At 40.4% G+C, this 25731-nt stretch overlaps 5 protein-coding genes across 5 annotated transcripts; 3 read left to right on the top strand and 2 right to left on the bottom strand.

Annotated features, from left to right (window-relative positions):
* Nucleotides 1-13: 13 nt before the first annotated feature.
* J4E86_004283 (uncharacterized protein) lies at nt 14-2045 on the bottom strand (the record flags this gene model as incomplete). The annotated part of the gene is made up of 7 exons (XM_051444826.1): nt 14-101; nt 153-459; nt 515-537; nt 818-985; nt 1038-1248; nt 1309-1902; nt 1973-2045. 7 exons carry the CDS (start codon nt 2043-2045, stop codon nt 14-16), a joined length of 1464 nt encoding a protein of 487 aa, XP_051304451.1.
* A 39-nt stretch (nt 2046-2084) lies between these two features.
* J4E86_004282 (uncharacterized protein) lies at nt 2085-2737 on the bottom strand (the record flags this gene model as incomplete). Its single annotated transcript, XM_051444825.1, has 3 exons — nt 2085-2201; nt 2274-2393; nt 2447-2737. 3 exons carry the CDS (start codon nt 2735-2737, stop codon nt 2085-2087), a joined length of 528 nt encoding a protein of 175 aa, XP_051304450.1.
* A 450-nt stretch (nt 2738-3187) lies between these two features.
* On the top strand, nt 3188-4771 carry J4E86_004281 (uncharacterized protein; the record flags this gene model as incomplete). Its single annotated transcript, XM_051444824.1, has 4 exons — nt 3188-3608; nt 3772-3847; nt 3935-4176; nt 4758-4771. 4 exons carry the CDS (start codon nt 3188-3190, stop codon nt 4769-4771), a joined length of 753 nt encoding a protein of 250 aa, XP_051304449.1.
* A 5723-nt stretch (nt 4772-10494) lies between these two features.
* J4E86_004280 (uncharacterized protein) lies at nt 10495-13815 on the top strand (the record flags this gene model as incomplete). The annotated part of the gene is made up of 6 exons (XM_051444823.1): nt 10495-10680; nt 10782-11004; nt 11056-11712; nt 11769-11979; nt 12831-13093; nt 13265-13815. 6 exons carry the CDS (start codon nt 10495-10497, stop codon nt 13813-13815), a joined length of 2091 nt encoding a protein of 696 aa, XP_051304448.1.
* Nucleotides 13816-24881: 11066 nt separating this feature from the next.
* J4E86_004279 (uncharacterized protein) lies at nt 24882-25437 on the top strand (the record flags this gene model as incomplete). The annotated part of the gene is made up of 4 exons (XM_051444822.1): nt 24882-24994; nt 25042-25105; nt 25158-25356; nt 25415-25437. 4 exons carry the CDS (start codon nt 24882-24884, stop codon nt 25435-25437), a joined length of 399 nt encoding a protein of 132 aa, XP_051304447.1.
* Between the last annotated feature and the right edge of the window lie 294 nt (nt 25438-25731).

Here is a 25731-nt window from a genome sequence, read left to right as displayed (position 1 = left end):
CCGGTACGACACCTTACTTTGCACATGTCTTGGGCATAGGCTCGGGGTTCTGCCTAGTGGGATATCCTCGCATGAAGTAGAGCCAGTATTTGGCCGTCGCACTAGGAGGGTCAGAGAAAGTGAAGGTCTGTTACAACATTTCTCAGACATACCCAAGCCCGGCTGTCTGAAAAGCCGTCCATGAGAGGACCTGTGCCTTCTCCCATGCCGTTCTGCCCGCCCATTCCCCGTGAATATCGTACTTTACAGTCAGATACTGCAGGCACGCTGTTCCTTCAAAGACAATAATCTTCTCTCCAGTCACGTCGTCCCGGTCTTTCAGGGATGGAACCATGCGCTCCGGATGTACCGCATAGAACCACTCATCACGGGTATCGATGACGGACAGTCGGTATGGGAAGCCAAGCTCTTCGGCAAGAATCAAGGGCTTGATATAATTAATGTAGGATGTCTGATCGGCTTCCAGTCGGTCAAGTTAGCTACACTACGTGGCTTGTGCTTTGGGGCTCCGCACCTTTGATGACGTATAAGATGGTTCTGCCGTCGTGTTCCACGTCCCCCATCACCACCTCTCCGTTAGGTCGAGAAGCTACTGACATATTTGTTGTGTATTTGCAAAAGTCAAAACTGTCTTTTTCAACGAGGGTACGCATGATCACTTTGTACTTGTGCCACTACTGATGCAATTGAGCCTAGTCATGCTCGGTTTCCGACCAAAGCCCAGAGTGCAAACACTACGTTCCGAATACATCATTTGGGCAGCATGTGTACCTCCTACATGCAGAGTTACCGATTCCGCAGCCTGAAAGAAACATACACATCAATGCTTGGCATGATTTGTCCCCCGATCGGCCAATCCACGGGCTTGCCTGTGCGTTTAGGCGTAAAGCGCATCTCGTAGTCGACCAAGAACTTTGCAAAGACAATCTTGGAAGTTTCGGTGGCTAAGAACCTTCCAGGGCATGTTTGGGTGCCGTAACCGAATCTGCATTCACTCGGTTAGCCGTGTCAGGCAGGACTTCTGGGGGCTGTCTTACGGGAGATAGGTACGGCTTTGCGTCACCGATTTGACCTTGACCGAGTTCGTTTCCGCGTCATAGAATCGGTATCCATCAAACTCCAACGGGCGCTCATAGTACTCTTCGTCTCGTTGGATGGCCAGAGTGGGAAACCCGATTAGCGTACCCGCCTTGACTACTTCGCCATTCGACAATGGAATATCCTGGTCGACCTTTCGTTGCAGTGTAACTTGAATCATCGTCAGCATACTGCTTGTCGGACTTCATTCACATCCCGGGTAAAACTTACGGGCGGTAGGAGGACTCAACCTCAACGTCTCTCGCAAAAAGCTATCCAACTTCGGCATCCTGGCGCAGGCATCCTTATTCCAACCCCCGCATTCGCGCACCGCCTTCTCGATCTCCTCCCTCAGCGGCTCCATGTACTGTGGATGTCCCAGCACCGAAAGAATAAGCTGACACACGACGACGGAGAACAAGCCCGCAGCCGCAAACGTCAAGAAGAGCTCTTGGTTCACAATTCTGGCGTACGACGCCTCCGTGTCGTCCTTTGCGCTCTTCAACAGTCCATCCAGCATGGCAAAATTCTTGCTCTCGTATCCTGCCGCTTGTCGCCTGCGCAGCTCTGGGTACACAAACTTTTGTACCTCGCGCTGGTGCGCCCGGATTTGCCGCCCGCCTTTCGAAACCCACCAAAAGGGCACGCGCAGGAAGGCGGGCATGGCGAAGAGAGGCGCGTTCCAGGAAGTCACTTCCTCTGTGTATCCGCGTGCGTGATGGATGTAGTCCTTGTTGGCGGCGAGCTCGGGGCCCACCATTACGGCGGCGGTTACGCGATGGATAATGTCGAGGGTGGCGTCCCAAAGCATTACGTTTCTCCAGCCTGATACCTCGTTAGTCTTGTTCTTATCTTGTTCGTATGAAGGACAGGCGTCGGATGAATGACTGCTTACCCCTGGTGTTCTCGGGTGGTGCAAGACGCTCAGCGATGGCGATATCGGTCTGCTCCGCAATGTAATCTGTCATACTCGCTACAGCCAACGTCAGCCTTTCTCGTCCGAAATCTTAGTCCTTGAGATGAAATTCCATCTTACGGAGGCTGAAATTCAGCTGCGATTTCACCGCTTTGACGTAGTCTCTCTGGCACACCATGTCGCCGACGTGCAGGTTCCACATGAAGTGCTGTTTTGCGACGTAAGCTTTTACAATCGGAAGAAATTACGAGAGGTTTTCCCTTCTTACTTCATCAACTACCTTGAGAAAGGAAAGTTTCTGCAGCGGCTGATTCTTGATATCGTCGAAGAACTTGGGTGGCAAAATATGGATCAGCTCGTCGTTGATCCACGTCGCCCATATCTTATCCTGCTTGGTGTACTACTCGCAACCTTTTAGTTCATGTGAATAGTCCGGATTAACGTGTGACGTACCCGCTTGTAGCCATCAAAAACAACATTGTTCGGATCCAGGTTGAACTTGGTCATCATGGTCCGGCGGAGCCACCACCCGCAGTCACCCAAGATCACATGTTTACTTCCCCGCCGCTCGATGTGGTCGTAGAACAGGCCCAATCCAAAAAGAAAGAGTGCGACTGTGCCTAGCCCGGTCGCATATGGACGCCATGCTTCGAAGGATCCGGGGAAATCGCCCTTGGTCAATGGGTTGGAGGGAGAGATGGTTTCCGCTTGCGTGCCGTTGTTGGACCATGAGATAGCCTCCATGGTGTCTCTGGCTCACTATTCCTTCGTTCCACCGGAATGAGCAGGTTGATTGTTACAGGAACCATTGCAAAGCTGGAGTATATGTGGGGGGCTAACTTGATTGGCTTGGCGTAGATCGGGTACCGAGTGACTGCCGCTCCAAGCCGGTAATACAAGCTCTTCACCACCACATCCTTGTACTAGACCACCAACACAGAGTATTAGCTTATTTCAGGAAAAAATATCTGTGATCGCTTACATGAGCACGTCATCTGACAAACATCTGAATGAATCGGTCTCAAGCGGCGGGGTGATCCCGCATCCGTCACGTCTCATGGACACGGACACCGACCCATGTTGACGCTTTATATGTACACGACTCAAGCTTCCAAGAACAGAGAAAAACACCCCCATACTCCACAAACCCATCAACCAGCAGATCGCCAAGAGGTTTCCCACGTGACAAAACAAATGGCCGCCCTACCCAGCTACGAAGCAGAAATGCTCTACATCGAGCCCTGGCAAGGCAAGAAGGAAGCGCCGTACTACCGCACTAACCCCGATCCGGGCTTCGAAACCAAAAATTACGACTGGATACCATACAAAGTGGACGTGCAAGATTGTCGGTCCTGCAGAGATGACTTCACTCTCGACGACCACGCCTTCACCTTCGTCGACGACGCCGCCGGCGCAGCGCCTGAGCTCCTGCAAGCGATCCGCGACATCAACGTCGACAAGATCGAGAAGCAGTACTATCCAGCGGTGGAAGCCCTGGTCAAGCGCAAGACGGGTGCGGACAAGGTTATCATCTTCAACCATTCGATTCGCAAGCGCGATCCCGCTGAGGGTTTCTTTGGGAGCCCGGGGAAGCAACAGCCTGGGCGGACGGTACGTGGATGCGTGTTTGGGTTTACGATGGGGGGGTTTATGCTAATGTTTGGTGGTGGTGGGTTAGGTGCATTGTGATCAGTATGTTTGATCTTGTTGTGAACTCGACACGCGCGTTACGATGGATAAGTACTAATACAACGGCAAAATGACTAGAACACCCAAAGGCGCTATCCGGCGCGCACGCCAGTACGCCGGAGAAGAGGCTGAGGAGCTTCTCAAAGGCCGTTTTAGAATTATAAAGTATGTATATCCCATCCCACTCATTGCACAGGCCCCACACAGAAACAACGCAGTATCATCTCAACTAATCTCCTTTCCTCTCTACAGCGTCTGGCGCCCCATCAACGGCCCCGTACAAGACTGGCCCCTCGCAACCATGGACGGCAAATCGCTCCGCGAAGAAAACCTGCACGCGACCGATCTCTGGAAGAACAGGTGGGAGGAACTGGGGTCGACGTACAATATCAGCCACGGTGAAGGCCAGAAGTGGTATTATCTGGGGGAGCAACGCACGGATGAGGCGCTGTTGATTAAGATCTATGATAGTAAGGCGGATGTGGCTGCGAAACGTGAGTTTTTTTCTCTTCCTTTTGGGGGCCGGGAATATGAGAGGGGAGGGTGTGGGTGTGGGTGTGTTGATGATGAGATGCTGATGTTTTTAATGATGCAGTTTGCCCGCATTGTGCATTTGAGCACCCGGAGACAAAAGAGGGGGCGCCGAGGCGCGAGAGTATCGAGGTGCGATGTTTGGTGTTTGGCGGGAACTGAGTACGTGACTGGAGAGGTTTCGTTGGTTCTTGATGGTTACCTACTCTTAAGGGTTGGGTGTTGAACTAGGTTGTTTATCGATGTTTGAGCAAAGATGCGTAGTGTGAATAATGATTTTCTGATGGTATCTTGTTAATTCTGGGATGCTAGCACTTTTGACCAAGTACACATGCGTTTGTGTACATGCATTAACACTAGCAGTAATAGTTAAAAAAGGTCTAACCTCTAGAACGCTTTATAATCTAGCTTAAACGACTATAACCCGAGATGTAAAAATATCGAACCGTCTTGTGCAGGGATAAAAATTATAGCACCTCGCGCTCGTTTCTATGTAGATTATTTCTAGCGTATAGTTCTAGTCCTAAAACACTAGACTAATTAGGCTTTACTCTCTAACTAAACGGCTGTCTTATATATTAGATGTTACAATACAATTAATAACGTAAATTACTACTAAGCTAGTTAAAAATGCTTAGTAGTACTACTCTTATAACAAACGCGATATAAATTAATAATAGAATGTATAGCCTTCTAGTTAAGAGAGCAGAATATTACTTGCGCTTTCTACCTATAACTACTATTAATTTAAAAGCCTCTAACTCGCTACTAGCGCGTTTAGAGTGTCTTCTTTAACGTTAACTAGCTAATATAATAGAATTCTATTTTAACCTAGTATATAACCTAATAGCTATAAGCTCGCTGCGACTAAAGAGTAGACAATTGTTTAATATATTCTTAACCTTAATTCGCGAGAATTCGCGCTCTAGCTGTGCGAGGTAGTAGATATAGCTAATAAAATACTAGCTATACGCAGTAGTAAGCTAGTTAGTAAGTACTAGGCTAAGCGCTTTGTAACGCGTTTAGCTAAGCTTAAAATAGTCTTTAATTAAGTAAAGAATAGGCAGAGAATACTATAGAAAGATCTAGAGATAATTAGCGCGTAGTTTATACTAGTAGAGAATACTAAAGCTAAGTACAGCGTTTATAATAATAATATACACAACTTTAATAAGACTAGCTTCTAGATAGGCGTTATTAGCTTAATAAAGGTTATTATAGGCGTAGAGAGACGCGCTTAACTAGAGCTAGTTTAGCTAGGTAATTATAAGTAAGTTATAGTTATTTAGAGTATCTACACTGCTAAGTATATAACTCTACTTTTTATTATCTTTAAGAAACGCGTTTATATCTTAGCGTAGTATAAGAAAGCAAATATACTACGTAATTAGAAGCTCTTAGTATTAGAGAATAGCTAAATAAATAATACGCTTAGTCTAGAGTAGTTAAAGTACTTTAATACGCATATAAAGACGCGTAAAGTAGAAATATATAGACTACCTATTCTAGACAGCTATAAGAGCTACCTTAACTAGAGTTCTAAGAACTACTACCTTAAAAATAAGATTCTAACTCTCTATATACTACTTTACTTATTATATATTCTCTAGCTACTTAACGTAGTCTACTTTTTACTACTAAAGCGTAAGTACTTCTAGCGCGTTAGAGACTTAGCGCGCTAACGCGTCTTCTATATTAATAAGAAAGGCTTTCTCTCTACTTTTAAGAACGCGTTTTTTAACGTGTTTATAGAGAAGAACTACTATAAGGCCTTTAAGGCGTTAGAGATAGTCTTTATTAATACGTAAGTAGTATTAGATTGCTTTAAAGTATAGTTACGTAATCTACTAGAACTTTTTCTTCTAGAAACGCTGTAGCAGTTAAAGACTCTAAGCAATACGTATAAGTTTAGATCTTAGTTAAAGCTTGTATGCTAGTCTTTTACTCGCTCGCCTGTTATAGTCTAGGCTAGCTTCTTCTAGCTTATAAAAGGTAGTAAGCTAATACTACACTAAAACGCGCTTTAAGCTACTTAGATCTATAAGCTTAAAGAGTAATTAGTAGTAATAACTAAGCGCAAAACGCGTAAGCGCAAGCAGATCTAGCATAGTAGCACTACAGAGTATAGAATTGCAGCAGCACAGGTAGCCGCTAAGACGTCCGCAGCGCCTTAGCGATCTAAGAAAGCTTATAGTAGTAGTAATTAAGAACTAGCCTAACTAGGTCTACAGCGCTATAGGAACTGCAGCAGGATAGAACACAATACGCGAACGTACAAAAAAGATACAGAGTTATCTTCTAAATTAGATTTAAGTACAACGTACGCAGGCTCTTTGTTTAATAGCGATTAAATTAAAGATGCGTACCGTGCCCGTGCACCTAACGAGCCAGGTCAGCCAACGAGCTACCCCACCGAGATTAGACAACCAGAAAGATGAGGCTGTAGAGCCACCTACAGAAGCGATTATCGCGAGATTTCTTAGTGTATTGTTCTATAGACGCTTGCGAAACTTTCTAGCTATTTAGAATATCTCTGCGGAGGTTTGACGCTGCGCGTTCGGGTCGCTTTTGGTAGCGCAGGCGGTGTAGCAGGTGCAGGTGCAATACTAGTTCTGCTACCTACAGTACGACGACGCTTTGCTGGAATTTTAACTGCTTTGTGCGAGGCTTTTCGCTTGCGTTCTGTAGGTGTATTGTGAGATTTTTGTGCGGTTGCAGTGTTGTTTTGCTGCTTTTTAAGCGCCTAAGCAGCAGCTAGTTCATTAGCACGCTCTTTCTCCGCCTTGCGACGCTCCTTAGCGGCATGTTGTCGAGCCACCTTTACAGCCTCAGCTTGCTGCTTTTTGTATATCGCTGCCGCCGCTTTTATCTCTCTATCGTGAGTTTTCTGGAGTTGTTGCTGCTCGGCTTCGTCCTGCTTTACGGCGTCGCGCGCGCGCGCTTCGCGGATCTTCCTTAGAGACCAGAAAACAGCGCCACTATAATACTCTTTGCGCTGTTGAAGGTCCATAGTCTTGCTCTTCGTCTTTTGTTTCTTTTTAGCTTCGAGCGCGCGCGTGAGGCTGTCGTTTTCGTAGTGTAGGAGTTCGTTTTGCGTCTGTAGAGAGTGTAATAAAGCCTCGAGTCGCTAGGCTTCAACCTTTGCCTTGTTAGCGACTGCGGCGTTAAAAATTTTGCGCAGCTCCCTCTAGCTATCGCCGTCGCTGTGTTGCCTAAGTTTTGAATTCTTGTCTTGCTCTGAAGTGCGGTTGTTAAAGCGTTGCAGTATAACGTCCGCATCTATCGGCCATATTCCTGTAGCTTGAAAACTCTTCAGGATGTTATCCTGCGTTATTGTAGCGTCCTAGGCGGGCTTGAAGATAGAGAAGAAGTCGCGTTTTGTGATTCTCGTGATGCCTTGCGATCGGTAGATGTGGCGATCGAGTTCTTGCGAGTAGTACTTCGAAAGCGGCGCGAACAAGACAACGTCAAGCGGCTGAAGGCTGTGGGTAGCATGCGGGGGGAAGATGGCTAGGAGGATTCGACTGCCGTCGCAATAATCTATAAAATCGGTCGTGATGTGGCTGCCGTAGCCGTCGAGGATGAGAAGTCGGTAATCGCGACCTGCTTTCTTCTTCGTAGAGCGATCAAACACCTGCTCAAGCCATGCTAATCCTATATTATTATTGCTCCATCCAGTAGGTGAGTTCGAGAAGAAAACCTGGTGTTTTCCGACCTCAACGCCGTCGACCCAGCCCGATTGCAGCCCTGATGAGCCCTGGTATACGAGCGCCGGCGGTAATGAGTCCCCAGAAGCGCACACGCAAGCTAACAGCGTTATCCATTCCCTGTTACCATCTTGTATGGCTGCTCTGCGCTCTTTTGAAGCCCATATTGCCTTGGTAAAGACGCGTTTTGAGCGTGTTGTGATGCCGACGAAGAAGCCCTTCTCATCCATATTGTAGGTGTTGCGAGCGTCAACGTCGTACTCTCGCATTTTCGAGTGCAACAAGTCGAAGTATAGCCTGTATCTTTCTTCTGAGTCAGCTTTGTGTCTGTTGCGATCGATCCCGGTGCTCCATTTAATGGTGAGCTCGTCGGCATGGCGATGTAGAAACCGAGTAACCCAGCTTTCGGATACCTCTTGTTTCGCCACCGTTTCTGCGAAATTTTGTACCATCTCTCGAGTCGGTGGTAAGCCTCGCCTTGTGCATCTTTCTATGTATAGTACAAGTTCGTGCTCCTGTCGTGGGTTGAGCAGTTGTCGATGCTCGCGCACTTCCACTTCACGCGGGCGCTAGAGGCCTTGGTGTCTTCGCGCTAAAGTGGTTCGGTTACAACCCCATCTTTTTGCAACTTGGCGATAGCTAAAAGATGCGCCTTCTTCACGCGATTTAATATCCTCAATCGCTTTCTGAATTGGATCCATGGTGGTGGAGTTATGGTGCGTTGAAGTTGGGACGGTTTCTAATGTTATGATGTTCCAGGTGGCTCGTTGGCCGAACTGGCTCGTTGGGTGCACGGGCACGGTAACATAAGTTAGGGCTGCCAAGCATTTTTGACCAGCTCAGTGGGTTGACCAGCTCGGTGGTGGTTTACGTTAGGCGAAATTTGTTTCAGGAATCCTGGCGAAGTGCCAAGGTAGGGGAGTTGACTACATTTAAATTTGCGTTTGGCACATCTCGCTAAGACAAAAAGCGCTCCACAAGTGGTCCCCATACTGTCCCTGGAAAGGGTGATGTCTCTCCCATCCTCAACTTCAACAGCACATCTGCTGCCCACGGCAACGACGTCCAAAATGACCATGTAACCCATACATATCCCACCAAACGTTTCCACATGCGCTTTTCCTGGCCACCTCCCCAAACGTTTCTCCAGAAGTAGATTACAAAATCCTCGGTCGTGATAACCGCGGCCTGCCAGATGAAGTATAGAAGCAGACCTCGCCAGCGATCCCATTCGGGGACGTTGGCTGGACACGGCATCAAGGTCATTGAAGCCGCATGCATAACGCCGGAGATGGCGAAGGAAATCCAGAGCTGAGTGTAGGAAGAAGTGTTGGTTCCGCGCTTAATACCCAAAGCGTCGACGAGAGAGCCAGTGAGGCCAGAAAGCGGCTTTTCACAAGATGTTAGTATCGAGTATGAAGCGGGATGATGGATGTACACTCACCTTTCGAATCATCTGGTGCCAGAATTTGCCCCAGAACGAGCGCACTGTCGTCGCTTCAGCCAGGCGGCCGAAAAGAGGGGGCCAGTCCTGCGAGCCACTAGTCAGATGATGCTCCAATTGCATTGTAAAAAACAGGACCAGTAATAAAGGTGTCTCAGCGAGAGATGATTACTCACTTCAGGTTTGTTGATGCGCAAGCCAACACAGACAACAGAAGCGAGGATGTACTGCATATTGATAAAAAAGTACGGCCCCACACCAAAAACCAGGGCTTTCCCAAACCCCGCTTTCCAATCAATATCTCTTATCGTGAGTTCCATACTATTCAAGCCAGGCGAAGCAAAGAATAACTTCATACTCAGTTGCGCCACTAAATCGCCCATGAGCATAAATAACCCCAACTCCACGACCTGCCATGCTAAGAACCTCACCGTATCGCCCCGCTTAGTAGACCAAAACCTCGTCCTCGGCACATTCTTGACCTGGAAATTATATCTGATGCCTCGCAGATTGAGGATCAAAGAGACGGCCCACTTTATCTTGCGCCATCCGAACGCCGGCCATGTCAACGCAACACCAGGCGCTTTATCGATAGGCCAAAGCGCAGATTCAGGGTTCGGTGTGTGATTGAGGAATTTCTCAATCGTGGCGAGCCAGTGAGGCCAGGCGAGGGCGGCGAAGTTGGCGGCACCCGGGTTGTGTGTCCATGAACTTTGGTGGGCCCATAGAGCGAGGGCTACGAGGGTGGCTATAGCGAGCGGTCTGCGCAAGGGAAAAGGCGGGGAAGATAGGAACACGATCTGTGCGACAACCAAGAGCAGGTGCGGGGTCGAGGCACCGCGTGTGGGCTTGAACGGCATAGCTTGCGTGTCCATCGCTGGGAGCGTGATGTTCTTGGATTAGGAAAGAAATGAGTTTATTCGGAAATTCCAGATCGGATATGCATGGAAGAAATGGGTTGCGTTCCTACATGCGCGCGTAATCACGTGTATAAGCCATGATTGGGAAAAGGTAGGTCGCCGACTTGAGGATATGCGTGGTTTAGTCGTGTCGGTCGCCGACTCGGAGTTACTATGCCACTATTTCAAAAGGTAGACGATGGGCAATTCCAATTGGCAAGAAACAACAAAATGGAAGGCGTAGGAAATGCCACAACGCTGCTGGAGATCGAGCCCGAGACGAAGCACTTAGTATCGCGGATCCTGCCGATTGTTATACCTGTCTTCATCGCCATCCTTCTCGTGTCTTCCCGAAGATCATCCTATGACGCCGCTCGGGTTGGAAAATCAAGATGGTGGTCGCTCATCCCAGGTCAGGTGCCTATGCGATTCGAGATGGATAGATGGGCTGAACGTGGATACCGAAAGGCGGGTGCCTCTATTTCCGCTATGCTTGATTGGGCTAACTAGCGGGACAGTTCCACAAAGCGCTGGGAAAGCCGTTCATCAGCAAAGTCTTTGGATGGGACTACCTACTAATGCCCCCTCGGTACCTCGATGATGTTCGCAAGGCAGATGAGGACGATCTCAGCTTTGCGCAATGCTTCAGTGAGGCGTTCAACGTCCACGTTTCTGCCGGCGACGTGTATGCGTCGAAAATGATGCCTGATGCTGTCAAGCAGTACCTCAATCCTCAATTGCGTACGTCCGCAGTTGCATAGTTCCTTTGCCACATTGTCTAACAGACTACAGCATCGCTGGTGGAAACTATGAAGACTGAGACTGATCACATCCTTGCGGCCGAGCTTAATGTCGGAGACGAATGGAAAACAGTCCAGGTTTTCTCCACGTTTACGGAAATGGCGCACCGCATTACTTGTCGTATATTACTTGGCGAAGACCTTGCGCGCGACAAAGTCTTCATTGAGGAATCGCAACTTTTCAACCGGTCTCTTTTCATCAGCGCCATTCTGGTCAACGGTATCGCACTCGGTCCATTCAGAAATCTGGTAGCATGGCTCACTGCGATCAAACATCGAACGCACTTGTCGCGCTGCATCAAGTATCTGATTCTCCAAATCGAAAAGGTGCGGGCCCAGTCTAAAGACTACAACAACGCGGTAAAGTGGATGCTGGAGCTTGCAGAGGGAGACGAAGTGGAAAGAAATCCAGACCGGATGGCGAAGCAATTGATGCACCTCATGTTCGCTGGAAGCAGCGCTCCTGGAGGGCTCGTGGTGCAGATGGTTTACCAAATCTTGATGAGTCCGGAATACCTTGAGCCATTGAGAGCGGAGATTTCTCGCACACTAGAAGAGACTGGCGGATTTACGGCCAGCTTCGTATCCCGGACGCCGCTCATGGAAAGTTTTGTGCGCGAAACGATGCGTCTATATCCCACTGGCGTTGGTAAGTGCCTCATTGAGCTTATTCATCCGCCATGTTTAGTACTGACCTTACATCAGTGTCCGTAACGCGAGCTGTTAGGAACAAGCCCTTCAGCTTCTCTGACGGCTACACGCTTCCCGCAGGATCTCATTTTGCCTTCCCCATCCAAGCCATTCAACGCGACCCCGAGAATTACCAAGATCCGCTCACCTTCCGCGGATTCAGGTTTGCAACTCAGACGGATGAAAAAGAAGTCAATGCATCCACCGTCGACAAAACCTTTCTTACGTAAGCTTCCATATTGCGAGAAGAAACTAAGAAAACCCATCACTAACGCGCGGCAGGTTTGGTTATGGTCGACATGCCTGTCCAGGACGATTTTATACGGTCAGATTAGTTAAGCTTATCTTCGCAAAGCTGCTTCACGAGTACGACATGGAGTGGGAGGGTGTTGTAAAGACGCGGCCTCCGAATATGTGCATAGAGGTGCAGAACGGACCTAATATGGACGCCAAGATACGGATGAGACGCAGGGTCTCCGAAATCGTCTCCTGAGCAGGCTCGTCTTTCTTTTCTTATTCTTCATCATGACCACCCCGCTGAAGCTACATAGATGTCCTTCGAATTGTTTAAATGAAAAGAATTCTGCGTCCCGTTTGGCCGGCATGCGCAATGACGTGAACACCTTGATGGACTTGTTTTTGCGAAACACCCTTGCCAAACACCGGCGACCGAGAAGGTTTGCCTAGCCGGTAGATGAGGATCATCGTATTAAAACGTATGGGCCTTCTCAACGAATGCGAATCATATCATACCATCTCTTTTTTGAAAGGATGGAGAAGAACGAGCAGTCGGTGTCGCACATGGCGCGAGAGAAAACGCAATCGACACGAACCAAAGCTATCTTCGCGGCTTTGCTAGCGCTTCTCCTCACTGGACTGGCCGCTGTAAAGAGTTGCCGCTCGCATCGTACCAATCTCGTGGATCGGGTATTAAAAGAAGTTCCGTTGATAGGTGAGCAATGATTCTCTCTTTGCAAGCGGATCTGCTAAAAGATGTTATCGTGCAGATGGACATAACGACTTTCCCATCTTCATCCGGGCTTTTTACTACAACCACATATACGGGTCCAATTTTAGCGACACGGCGGATCTAATCGGCCAAGTCGACTTTCCGAAATTGGAACGAAGCGGCCTAGGGGCCCAATTCTGGAGCGCCTATGTCGAATGTCCACGTGACGGGGGCGATGTCAACGACCAGGGAACATACTACGAGTCGATGCACCAAACGCTGCAGCAGATGGACCTCATCAACCGACTCATTGATGCCTACCCAGAACGATTGCAGCGCGCATCATCAGCCGCGGAGGTATGGTCGCAATTCGCAAAGTCGAAAGCATCCAGTATATCTAGTCTGATGGGCGTTGAGGGCTTGCACCAGATAGCCAACAGCGGTTCCTTTCTGCGGCTGATACATCAAATGGGCGCGCGCTACGTGACCCTAACACATAGCTGTCATAATGCTTATGCCGACAGCTGTAGTCCATCCGAACCATTGAACGGCGGCCTATCAGATGCAGGACGCGACGTGGTACTCGAGATGAACAGGCTGGGCCTCATGGTCGATCTGTCGCACACCTCAGTGGCCACGCAACGCGATGCGTTCAACGCGTCGCGCGCACCTGTCGTCTACACTCATTCCTCAGCCCGCGCACTCTGCGATCATCCGCGCAATGTAGCTGATGAGGAATTGTGGGCGCTCAAGGCAAAACGCGGGATTATCATGGTCAACTTCTTCCCCGGTTTCGTCACGTGCAGTGTCCAAGCTGCGCTCAAAGACGTCGCCGACCACATCATCTACCTAGGCGAGTTGATCGGTTTCGAGCACGTCGGTATCGGCGCGGATTTCGACGGCATGGGCTTCGATAGTGGCCCAGCTGGACTTGAAGATGTTGGCACATATCCAGCATTGATCGAGGAGCTGTTGCGCAGAGGCGTGTCGGTTGCCGACGTGTGTGGGGTGGCGGGGGCCAATATCCTGCGCGTATTAGCCGAGGTTGAACAGGTGGCGCGGGACCTAAATAATCAGCAGCCCTTGGAGGATCGTGTAAAATCTATCTTTTGAACATAATTTAACGTAACTGTTGAGAATATGTAGGTTTAGTCCAGGTTAGTGGAAGGAAGGGCCGTGGTACCTACTGTGTAAGAGAGGCACGGCTAACTATAGCGTTCTCGTTACTATTTACACGTACGAGAAACAAGAGTATACACGACAGTTAATACAATACGTTGCAGCTACTCTGCCTTGTCTCTTCTCCTACTCGGTTATCTATAGTAGTTATACTACTAGAGAGACCTTGTTTTAATGGTAACGTAGTTTATAAGCGAGCTGCTCTTACAAGTAAGCTATCTACTCTACTATTATAGTTTTTATAAAAGTGCAACTCCTCTATATAGTTAATGTTAGTTATCTAAGCTAAAACTCTGTTTAAGCTACCTAAACATTATAATATTAAAAACACTCTATTTTAAACAAGTTATAACTCTACTACTATAAATCCGATTTAAGAAGCGATTGTAGAAATTAATTCTGCTAATACTCTAGCTTTATTATTGTACCGCGAAGTCGCGAAAAAGTTTAATATTAACTAAACAACGCTATCGTGTTACTACTAAGGTATTTAGAGCTTAAATAAAGATATAGAACGCGCCTAGTAGTTACTTAACCTATAATAAGAGCGAGAATTAGTAAAGTATATAGAAAGATGCATAGTAAGAGGCTTGCTATCTACGCGCGAGATAATATAAAATTTTAGTAGCGCAGTAGCGAAATAGAAGATCTTCTAAGGCTAGGTTACTTACTTTCTTAACTACTACGCCTATAAGATTATAGCTAAATAGAGCGCAGAAATTAACTATAATTATTACTAAGCTAATAGCGGGTACAAGTATAAGCTATACTTTAATTTACTATATCTAAAGATACAAGAGTATAGCGTTAAAGAGCGTAACACGTATAATATAGATAAGAAGAACTTCTTTATTAGATAAATAGTTTAGTTAAAAAGAATCTTTAGTAAGGCTTCTTTAGCTTAAAAAGAGCGCACTATAGTAATCTAAGATAGTAATAGAGAATAGGTAACGCTGTTAGCTTACATATATACTTCTAGAGAGGTATTACTACCTACTCTTATATACTAAAGCTTATCTAGCGTTTAATTAAGCTAGATTAACAATAATATAGTAGAGTAATACTAGGTTTTCGTTTTCTATTTACTTTTAGAATAGATAAATAATAATCTTAGGCTTACCTAGCTTACCTAGGTATTTAATTGCTATACTAAAGAGAAAGCGCGCTATTAATAACGTCTTCTACTACTTAATAGCTATAGTAGCTATATAACAGCTAATTTTATTAACTTTTACAACGCTAATTAAATTCTTTTAGCGCTCTTTTCTCTCTATTTAACCTATAGCTTATAGCTGCTAGATATAGTGCTTTTCTTAATGCTTTCGCAGAGCTATACAACGTAACTTAACTATAACACGTAGTAATCGCGAGGCCTTATAAGCGTCTCGAAACGCAACTTCTATAGTAACTTTCTAGTAGCGTAAAGCTCTGTAATAAAGTAGAAGCTTATATTAAAGAGTTTTTTAGCTATAGACGTATAGCTATAGAACGCTAACTTAGTTCTAAAACGCTTTAAAAACTATCTATAATAATAAGATATAGACTTAGAAATTAGAGAGAAGAGTAATAGTAGTAGTTAGAGATAGCTGCGAATTTTTTTTAACTCTGCTATTAAGAATAAAGTAAAACTTAAAGCTAAATAGCTTATAAGAGCTATCTACTCGCTATAGATTAATAATAAGATATATTACTATAATAAAGATAGTCTTATAGACGCGCTTACTACTAAAAAGAAGTAGTAGAATAGACGCACAATTCTATTAATAAGCGATAACGAGACTAAGAGTAGTAATACTATTTTCTTAAGTTCTAACTATTATCGCAAGGCCTGTAAGCGCGAGGTAGCAAGATAGTATAAAGTAGAGAGACTATAACTCTAAAAAACTCGCGATAGAGATCTAAAAGCGGCAGCTACCTTATACAAAAGGTAGTAAGTAGAGAAGATAAAGGTAGCTTACGCGCACGTAAAAGAGAAGTAAGATTAGACTAAAAATAGTAGGCTTAAAAACTAGCTACACGCTAAGCGCTTAAAAAGTAATAATATAACGCTATAACTACTTAAAAATCTTATAATATAAGTAATAGGTCTAAGTAAAAAGCCTTATATAAAGAGAGTAAAAATTTAGTAAAGTATTATTATATTATAGATATAAGAGGCTACGCTATATTAAGTAGACTAATCTAGTTATATAACGTATAACTTAGCGCTAACTAAAGTAGTAAAGTATAAGGCCTATAAGAGGCAAGTTGTACGTATAAGAAGAACCTTTCTTTTCTTATCTTTCTTCTTCTATATATAGAATAAATACATACTTATTAGTAGGTCTCTTTCTACCTATAATATAAGAAGAAAGATTATATATTTCTTACTCTTTCTTCTTATATATAATAAAGTTAGAATTAAAAATAATACTTCTGTATATAACTATAATATAGCTAGATAATAGCTATAAAGTAATAGACTTAGCTAAGACCTATAAAGTAAGAGAAGTAGAGACTTTCTCTTAACTATAGAGTAACTTATATAGATATTTATAATAAGAGCTTATTAATATAATTAGTCTTCTTAGAGAAAATCTTAACTAAATAGTAGTAGAATAATAATTATATAAAGCGCTATAATAATAGATATAAACTCTAGCTTAAGTAGTATCTTATTAGAGCCTAAGCGTGCTAACTCTAAGTAGAGTATTATCTTATACTACGTTAGCATCTATACTACCTTCGCTCTACTAAGACACTATACGTTAATATAAGAAACTAAGACTACCTAATATAGAGGTATTTAAAAAAAGCTTATATAAAAACTATACTTAATAGAAGACGCGCGTATAGGTAAAACTCTTTATAAACTAATAAGCCTACTCTTCTAAAGAAGTCTAGGTATACTATATTATTACTTATATAAAGAGTTAGGCCTTTACTATTTTAAGAATATACGTTATAAGTATAATAGAAGGCTATTTCTAACTATCTTTAGCGCAGCTTTAGAAGTAGCTTAATAAATTCTTTATAGACTCTATAATCTATAAGAAAGTAATATAGTAGATCTATATAACTAAATAGAGAAAGAGTAAGTTTATTCTCTACGTGTAGGCTTTTAATCTAAAGTTTCTAGAAGTAGGTCTAGAAAACGCAAGTAACGTCTAGAAAATTAACTATCTTAAGAACTCTCTTAACAAGAGATTATTATATTACTAAGTAGGCTTTTAGCCTACAAAAGATAAGTTATATAAGAAATTTATCTAAAGAATACGTGTTACCTAGAAGAACTTTAAAGCTATAGACTAACTTAGTTTCTATACGCTACTAATAACCTCTTTATATATTACGCCTAGTAATAATAATATAATAGATTAGACTTCTACTATAGTAGCGTTCTAGCCTTATATAAAGAGAGAATTCTAGAGAATATAGGTCTAGGTTTAGAAAAAAAGATAGTAAGAGAACTATTTAAGATATAGGCACTAAGGCTATAGAGTTGCTTAGTGCTAGGCTAAGATTAGAAAGTAACCTACTTATATAGAAGAGAAAGAAGCTATAGTTACTATAGTTACTTCTATAAGAGTAGATACTAACTCTAAGAAGTTAGAAAAAGAAAAGCTCTAGCTTAAAGACGTAAGCTAGAGCTAAGTATAGTAAAGCCTCTTTAAGCTATACAATCTTCTTAGAAGATTCTATTATAGCTAGCAGCAACTCTCTCTATATTAATAGATATTATAATAAATAGTATAGAACACGCTACTACTATAGTTAATAATAGTTATTATACTTATAGAATTATAACTAAGAAGCTTATATAATTAAAGAGCTTACCGCGTATAAAGAAACTCTAAATCTAGATTAATAGAGTAAATAAGCAGAAGAGCTCTATTAATACTATTATAGAGTTTAACTTAGACGTTAGAGAATTAAAATAACACGCTGCGGCCTATATTATTTCTATAACGTATAATTATAACATAATTCTTAGAAAGTTATAGCTAAAATAAGTTAGTAGAATTATTAATTCTAGCTAGCACACGTTAAGGCTACTCTAATATAGTATTACTATACGCAGTATAGAGTTACAGAAGAGAAAGATAGACTTCTCTTTAATCTCTACTATAGCTTTCTAATTATACGTATAATAAAATTAGTAAGAGAAGAATAAGATATAGATATTTATAGTAAGCCTTTATAATATTAAAAAAGCTCTCTAAATTAAGACTCTCTTAATAGTAGAGTAAATTTACTAGTAACTTCTAGAATATCTATAGTTATATATATATCTATTCTAACTAAAGAAGAGAGAGAACCTTCTACTATTATAAGAGCCTAAGATAAGCTACTAACTAGAGCTAGAATAAGAGAATAGTAAGAACCTAAAGATTCTGTATAAGCCTCTCTATAGTATATTAAGAGATAAATTATTAGTACTATAGAAGACACTATATAAGCTTCTAGACAAAGAGTTTATATAAGTAAGTAATTCTTCTATAGTATTACTAGTTCTATTTATATAGAAGCTAGATAGTAGATTATAATTTTACGTTAACTATAGAGTGTTAAACGCTATTACTAAGAAGAATTAATATCTACTACCTCTTATTAAGAAAACTCTGCACTAGATTAGATAGGCTAAGTAGTATACTAAGCTAAATATAATAGCTGCCTTCTATAAGATAAGAATTATAGAAAGATAGAAGTAGATAATAGCTTTTTAGATAAGATTTAGCTTATATAAATAGCTAGTAACTCTCTTTAGCCTTATAAACGCTCTAAGCACGTTCTAGCGCTACGTAAACTAGGTTCTAAGAGACTTCTTAGATAAATTCGCCTTAGCGTACCTTAATAATATTATTATCTTTATAGATAGACTACTATTCTAGCACTATAGCTACGTATAGATAGTGCTAGACTAACTTAAAGTAGCTAGACTATAATTAAAGCTAAAGAAGTGTAAATTTAACGTCTAGCGTATAAAGTACTTAGAATTTATTATAGAAGTAGAGAAGAGCGTATCTATAGACCTAGAGAAGGTATAGGCTATCTAAGACTAGAACGCGTCTACTATAGTTAAAGGCGTATAAGAATTTCTAGAATTTATAAACTTCTATAGAAAGTTTATTCTCTACTTTATATAACTATCTAAACTACTAGTCTAACTTATACATAAGAACGCTAAGTTTATATAGAGAATAGAGTAAGAGAGAAGCTTTTATATAATTAAGAAAGTCTTTCTATTTAATAAGATTCTTATACTCTTTAACTTAGAGCTACTTATAGTTCTAGAATATAACTCTTCTAGATATATACTAGAAGGTACTCTTTCTTAAAGAGGCCTAGACAGCGTACTTTGTATAGTTACTTACTTATTACGTAAGTTTCTTACTTATAAATATAACTACCTAATCTATAATAAGAAACTTCTAGCTATAATCTACTATTTAAAGAAATAGAACGCTAAACTCTAAGGTATATAAGAATTTAAGATTATTATAAATTACAAGAACTTTAAATACTTTACTAAGAAGTAAAAGATAATAGAGCGCTACGTATAATAGTTAGTTAAGCTATTAAGATTTAGAAATATAAAGATTAGATATAGGCTAAAAAAGAAGAACGTACAGGCTAACGCTCTCTCTAGACAAGACTAAGACATACTATAAGATAAGAATAATAATAAAATTATAAGTAAAGAGTTTATAATACTAACTTTAGCTTATTAACAAGACAGCGTATAAGTTACTATATTACTTTCTCTAGTTACACTAATAGTCTTAGATATACTGCTCTAGCTACTAAATAGATAAGAGTTAATATAGAACTACTAGGCTATAGTAGTAGCTAAGAACAACCTTTATTAAGAAGTACTCTAGTCTATATAGAAGAGGCAACGCTTACTATCTATAACTAGAAAGATAGCTATATCTCTAGAAGACTGCGTAATTAACTTAAATAACTACCTTATATAGAGAATATAAACTTAGGTACTTAAATTAAAACTACTTTATATAAGTATAATCTAGATAGCCTATCTATTCTTATAAATAAGCTATCTAGGTTAAGAAGAGATATATAGAATTATAGTAAGAGAATAGTACTAGCTAAAGATAAGTAATAATATTAGACACTTTATATAAAACTATAGGCTTTATAGAAAAAGTACTCTATAGAGAGATAGAAGATATAGTTACCTCTACTCTCTACTAGTTCTAAGTTATACGTAGTAGTACTTAATAGTAGACTTTATTATAGAGCTTTCTCTTTTAGAAGAGAAGTTAAACCTAATAGTAGTAAAAGACTACCTTAGTAAAGCTATAATCTTAATATCTATATAGAAGATAGAGAGCTAGAACGTAGCCTAGGCCTTTGTATAAGAAGTATACTATTACTATAGCTTTTCTCTCTTTATTATATCTAATAAAGGCTTCTAGTTTATAAGCGCTATATAAAGAGATATCTATAAGTTATTAGGTATAAGAAAAAACTTATCTACAGCCTACTATCTATAGACTAATAGTATAACTAAGAGAGTAAATAGTAATATTAAGGTAGTTATATAAATATTTTATAATAATAACTAAGATAACTAGACTACGCTATATCTAATTCTTAAGCTAATGCTTAACTTCTATATAAATACGTCTACTAGTGTCTTTCTCTTCTTTCTATAATATAGTTACTATAATACGCTCTTCTTCTAATAGAGAGAATAGAAATAAGTAGATAGTAGTAAGATAGCTAAGAAGCTTATATATAAGAAGGCTAAAGATATTATTTAAATAATTACTTCTACTATAGAGTAAGTAATTATAGCTATATTATACGTATAGTAAGAATAGAAAAGGTAGATAAATAAGTCTAGAAAACCTTTCTTTATCTATAAAGTTAGAGATTAGATTTAGCTTAATCTATAAGACGTATAAACTATAAGAGCTAGTAAGAAGCTAGACTAGAAGAGTAAAAAGTACTAAGTATTACGCGTATAAGACCTCTACTAGGTAAAGTTAGCTATTCTTTAGAAAACTAAGTTGTTTTATATTAATAAGATTAGACTAGCTACTACTAATTCTCTACTCTTATAATAGACTAATAATCTAAATCTTATAGTAGTTATTATATAAGATAAAGATAAATAAGAGAAATATCTTAAATAGTAGGTAGAGAGTATTATAAGTAAGAGAATATATTAAGAAACTAAGTAATATCTTATAAAATAGGTTAGATTTTAAGAAGCTATATAGAAACTAGAAAGAAATCTAGCTAATACTACTACTTTATAGTTCTAGCTAACTTATATATAAGCTATATAGTTGCTCTCTAGTTCTCTTTAGAGAAGATAGAACTACTAGTAGTAAAAACTTAGTCTTCTATATTAATAAACTTCTTCTTAGTAGAGAGAGTATAAATTACCTAACTATTTATATAAGAATAATAACTAGAAAGAGCTTCTTCTCTACTATTAGGCGCTCTTTAACTAATAAGACTACAGCGCGTACTATACTTAGTCTAGATATAGTTAGAATAGACACTATTCTACTTTCTAGAAATAGAGATATAACTAGTAAAGATAGTAAAGGCTCTAGTACTACGTATAGTATAGGCGTAGTTGTTAGAGTAGCTAGTAGAGTTAAGAATACTATAAGTATAAATAATAAAAGCCTTAACGTATAAGTTGCGTCTAGTAAGAATTTAGTAAGTATAGATAGTACTATAAGCAATAATAGAGAAGTACTTACTATTACCTAGACTCTAATAGGCGTTATATAGTAAGTTCTAGGTAGAATAAAGAAAAAGCTTAGTAATATAGTAGATAGAAGTCTATTATATAGTTAGTAAGATAAAAGAGAAGTTAAGAGAAACGTATAGAGGCTATTATAAGTATATAATAAAGCTTATTAGTAACCTCTCTATTAAGAATATACTAGATAGAGTAGTTATTTATATTAATACTATCTTATACGTTAATAACTATAATCGTAGCGTTAGAATAGTTACGAGTAAGTAGATAATAGATAATATTCTAGAGGTTAGTTGCAGCGTTAGCGTATAAGCTATTAGCCTAACTACTAGTAGCAAAAGTAAGGTAGTTAGAACTATTAGTAGCCTAGATACTATAAGTAGAAGTAGCTATTATTAAGATATTATATAAGAGGTCTTAATAAGAAGTAGAGAAGTTAGTGTAAGAAAGAAAATAGTTAAAAGAAGAACGCTAGCTTTATATACCTAGAAGAGAGCGCTAAAACTCTCTCTTACTATAAGAAGTAGTTAAATAATAATAGCTAGATCTATATAAGAGGCCTTATTTACTATTAGAGTAGTTAAATAATAATAAATATATACGTACAGAAGTTAGATTTACTATAGACTTTAATGTTATATTATAAACACTCTCTTATAATAACGCGTTATATATAATTCTTAGAAGAGAAGTATTATAAAAGGCTATACTATATTAAGTAGACTAATCTAGTTATATAATATATAACTTAGCGCTAACTAAAGTAGTAAAGTATAAGACCTATAAGAGGCAAGTTATACGCGTAAGAAGAACCTTTCTTCTCTTATCTTTCTTCTTCTATATATAGAATAAATGCACACTTATTAGTAGGCCTCTTTCTACTTATAATACCTTATACTTTTTGTAAGAAGATCTAAGATATATACTATATTTTTAACTTAGAGAAAGTTAAGTCTAAAAGTAGACCTTCTAGATTAATAATAGTAATCTTACTATTACTCTAAGCGTTATAGTCTATCTAGAGATAAGTACCTAAGCGTAAGCCTTGAGAAAAGATATAGAATAGATACGTATAGCTTACCTAGTAATTCTAAAAAGTAAAAGAGCTTTCTAGTACTACTTACTATAGTTCTTATACTTATAAACTTACTAAAAAAGTCTAGAAAACGCTTAAAGATACTATTAAGATCTTCTCTACTAAAGAGGTAAGTTTTAAAAATTATACTAATACTAAGATAGTTACTAAGAAAGTTCTAGTTACTTATATAATCTAAAAGGTTACTAAAAAAGGTTATTAAAAAGCTTTCTAAGAAGCCTAGTAAACTAGAAATACTTAGTAAGTCTATAGTTACTCTTTAGGCTTAGTTTCTAGCTTTCTAGAAGTTCTAGAAGAATACTAAAAAGTTCTCTAATATTAAAACTATAGATATAACTAAGAATTTACTTTCTAAAAATATCTAGAAGAAGTAGAAGCCTCTATAGCCTAAGAAGACTTTACTTTATACTTCTAATAAGCTAAAAAAGTAAAAGAAATAAGTAAAAGATGCTTTCTAGTAAGATCTAAGGCGCTTTTCTATATTCTATATCTTTTATAAGTTTTTATATCTTTATTATTTCTTAACTAATTTTATTCTTTACTATTTCTAGGTATTATTAGAAGTTATTATAAGCTTCTCTAAACGTAATATACTTATAGTTTACTTTCTTATATACTTATATAAGTAGAAAGTACTAAAAAAGATAGATTTCTATATATTCTCTACTTCTTTACTTTCTATACCTTAACTACTCTTTAGTAGAATCTTTTTAAAAAAATTCTAAAAGTTAATAAGTACTACTTAAATAAGCTTTTAAAGTTTTGTATACTTGCACTATAATATAGTAGTTTAGTATAAATATAAGGTAGTAGAGCTATTAGATAGGTTTAGGTAGTAAATATTACTAAAATATAATATTTCTAGCCTAAAAGTAATAAATAGAAATTACGTAAATAAGACGTCTATATTACTATAATTATCTTATATTTTAATATTTAAAAGACTTTATAGAAGGCCTTAGAAGAGCTATAGAAGGCTTAGAGCAACCTTAATCTAATATTAAATTACCTAATTAAAAAGAAGATTTTAAACTATTAATAACTATAGATATTTTAACTTGCAAAAAACGTTAGAGGCTTATTATCTAGTTTTTTAGGGGCGGCTAAATAGGTTTTGCCTTTTTAAAACAGGTGTACGGCAAGTCGATATTCTAACTAAATGGAATACCGCGAATCGACTTGTAGACGATCTATACAGCGAAGCTGGTCGCAGATATGGCGATGCCGTTCGGCGATGCATCCGATGTGATTTCGATCGAAGAGCTAATAGTCTGGATGACATTCAGTTCCAGCGAGACGTATACCACGGCGTAGTATCGCAGCTGAAAGAGAACTACGAGTACTTGTTTTTAGCACTAGTCATACTCAGCTTAAACTTCCATCGTCATCTTCAACCAAGAGCATACGCGTCGCTATCGATGACAAAGGTTTTGATTGTTTCCCACTCTAGCCGAAAGCGAGCATGGCCACCAGCGAGTTATATATTACCCTTCCAATCACTTTGAGTGCCAGATGCGGATTGACGCAAGCTGGACAATCGCATATTCGTTTACACTTCCACGCAGGCGGTAGCGTAGCGAAAGAAGACTATGCAAGAGCTCGGATGTGACCCTGCCGTCCCTCAATGCATGGCTAAAGATCTCCTCGTGTTAAGTAGACGTTGGAACAAAGAAAAGGGTACGGTCAGAAACGGGCAGGAACTTTTGGAGACTCACACATCTATGGCTTCTTTGCATGGCAGTTCATTTTCACCCTCACCGATATATCAGCATGGTGGGTCCGAGCAGAGACAGAGGGAACGATCTCGCGGAGCGCTCTATGACTACCGCGGAGCTATACCGAGAGTCCGGAAAAGAAAGGGCGGGATCTTTTCGCCTTCACCCTTGCGCCTTCGGAAGGTGGCAATCGATCTTGTCGCCAATTGCGAGGCTGGTCAGTGTTTGCCTGGTGCCAGCGGAGCATAAATGGCAGCGGTTACCTCCTCCGAGAGTTTTCCTCTCCACACTTCCACCCTCAACTTATTCCCTCTACTGCCGCGCTCTTGAACTATAAAACTTCTCACGAACTATAAAGACAAAAGACAAAATATCTATCGAAGTAATGTACTACCAGCACGTTTTCTCTCTTTTCCTCATCGTCATCGGCATGGCGTTTGCGGCTCCTAGTCCGCACATCGGCATGATCAACAACGACGACGTCCGCGATATCGGCGCCGTGTACTCTCAAGCAGAGTTCTCATCCGCGCCTACGTTTCTCCTCATGGACAAGCAAAGCCCTAGGTATTTTCCACTGTACGTAATCTCATCACTCTTGCATCGCAGTCATTGACGTGTTGTAGCAACAACGACGACATCATGTCAATCATGATCTGCGTCGAGTCCATCGAGTGCAACTTTTGGAAGGTACGTATTCGACACATGATTGAGATCGGTCGTACGAACTAACAACCAAAAGAACAAGGACTGCGGCGGCTCAATGTCGGACGAGGAAGCCGCCTTCACCGTCGGTTGCGGCGATGTCCACAAGCTTCCTCTACCATTGACTGGCACATACGGCTCCTACAAGTGCCAGCATGTACATCTCAATACCTACGAGTCTTCGAGCACTGTCAGGGTCGATACTACTCCTCACGACCCCAACAACGACGTGCTAGGTCAGGTATTGACTCGCATTATCTTCGACGACGTCAATCATTCACTGACCTTTCATAGTAAACCTTGCTTCCGCCGACTAATATATCGGCCTCATTGTAACTATACTGCATTTGGATCGGTCATTCTTACGACAATGGTAACATCACTCTATTGTTGGCGGTGGTTCATCTACTTAGGCCCTGTTTTGCATAAACTTGATGACAGCCATATATGTTAATGAGTGGTGGACTAATAGCTTGTGACTTCAGATGTCGGCAGCAATCTCACCTAACGAACCCGATATCCTATCTTCATCTTTTAAGTCTTTGACCTATGATTCACGGTGTTACGGATGCGTGGAAGGTTTTAATGATAGCCATGCCGTGTGGTGATCT

This window comes from Alternaria arbusti (assembly GCF_024043155.1).
Source record: "Alternaria arbusti strain BMP 1465 chromosome Unknown scaffold_4, whole genome shotgun sequence".
Taxonomy (NCBI): Eukaryota; Fungi; Ascomycota; class Dothideomycetes; order Pleosporales; family Pleosporaceae; genus Alternaria; species Alternaria arbusti.
The sequence above is the reverse complement of the archived record's forward strand: the minus strand, read 5'-3'. Positions and strand labels throughout refer to the sequence as shown.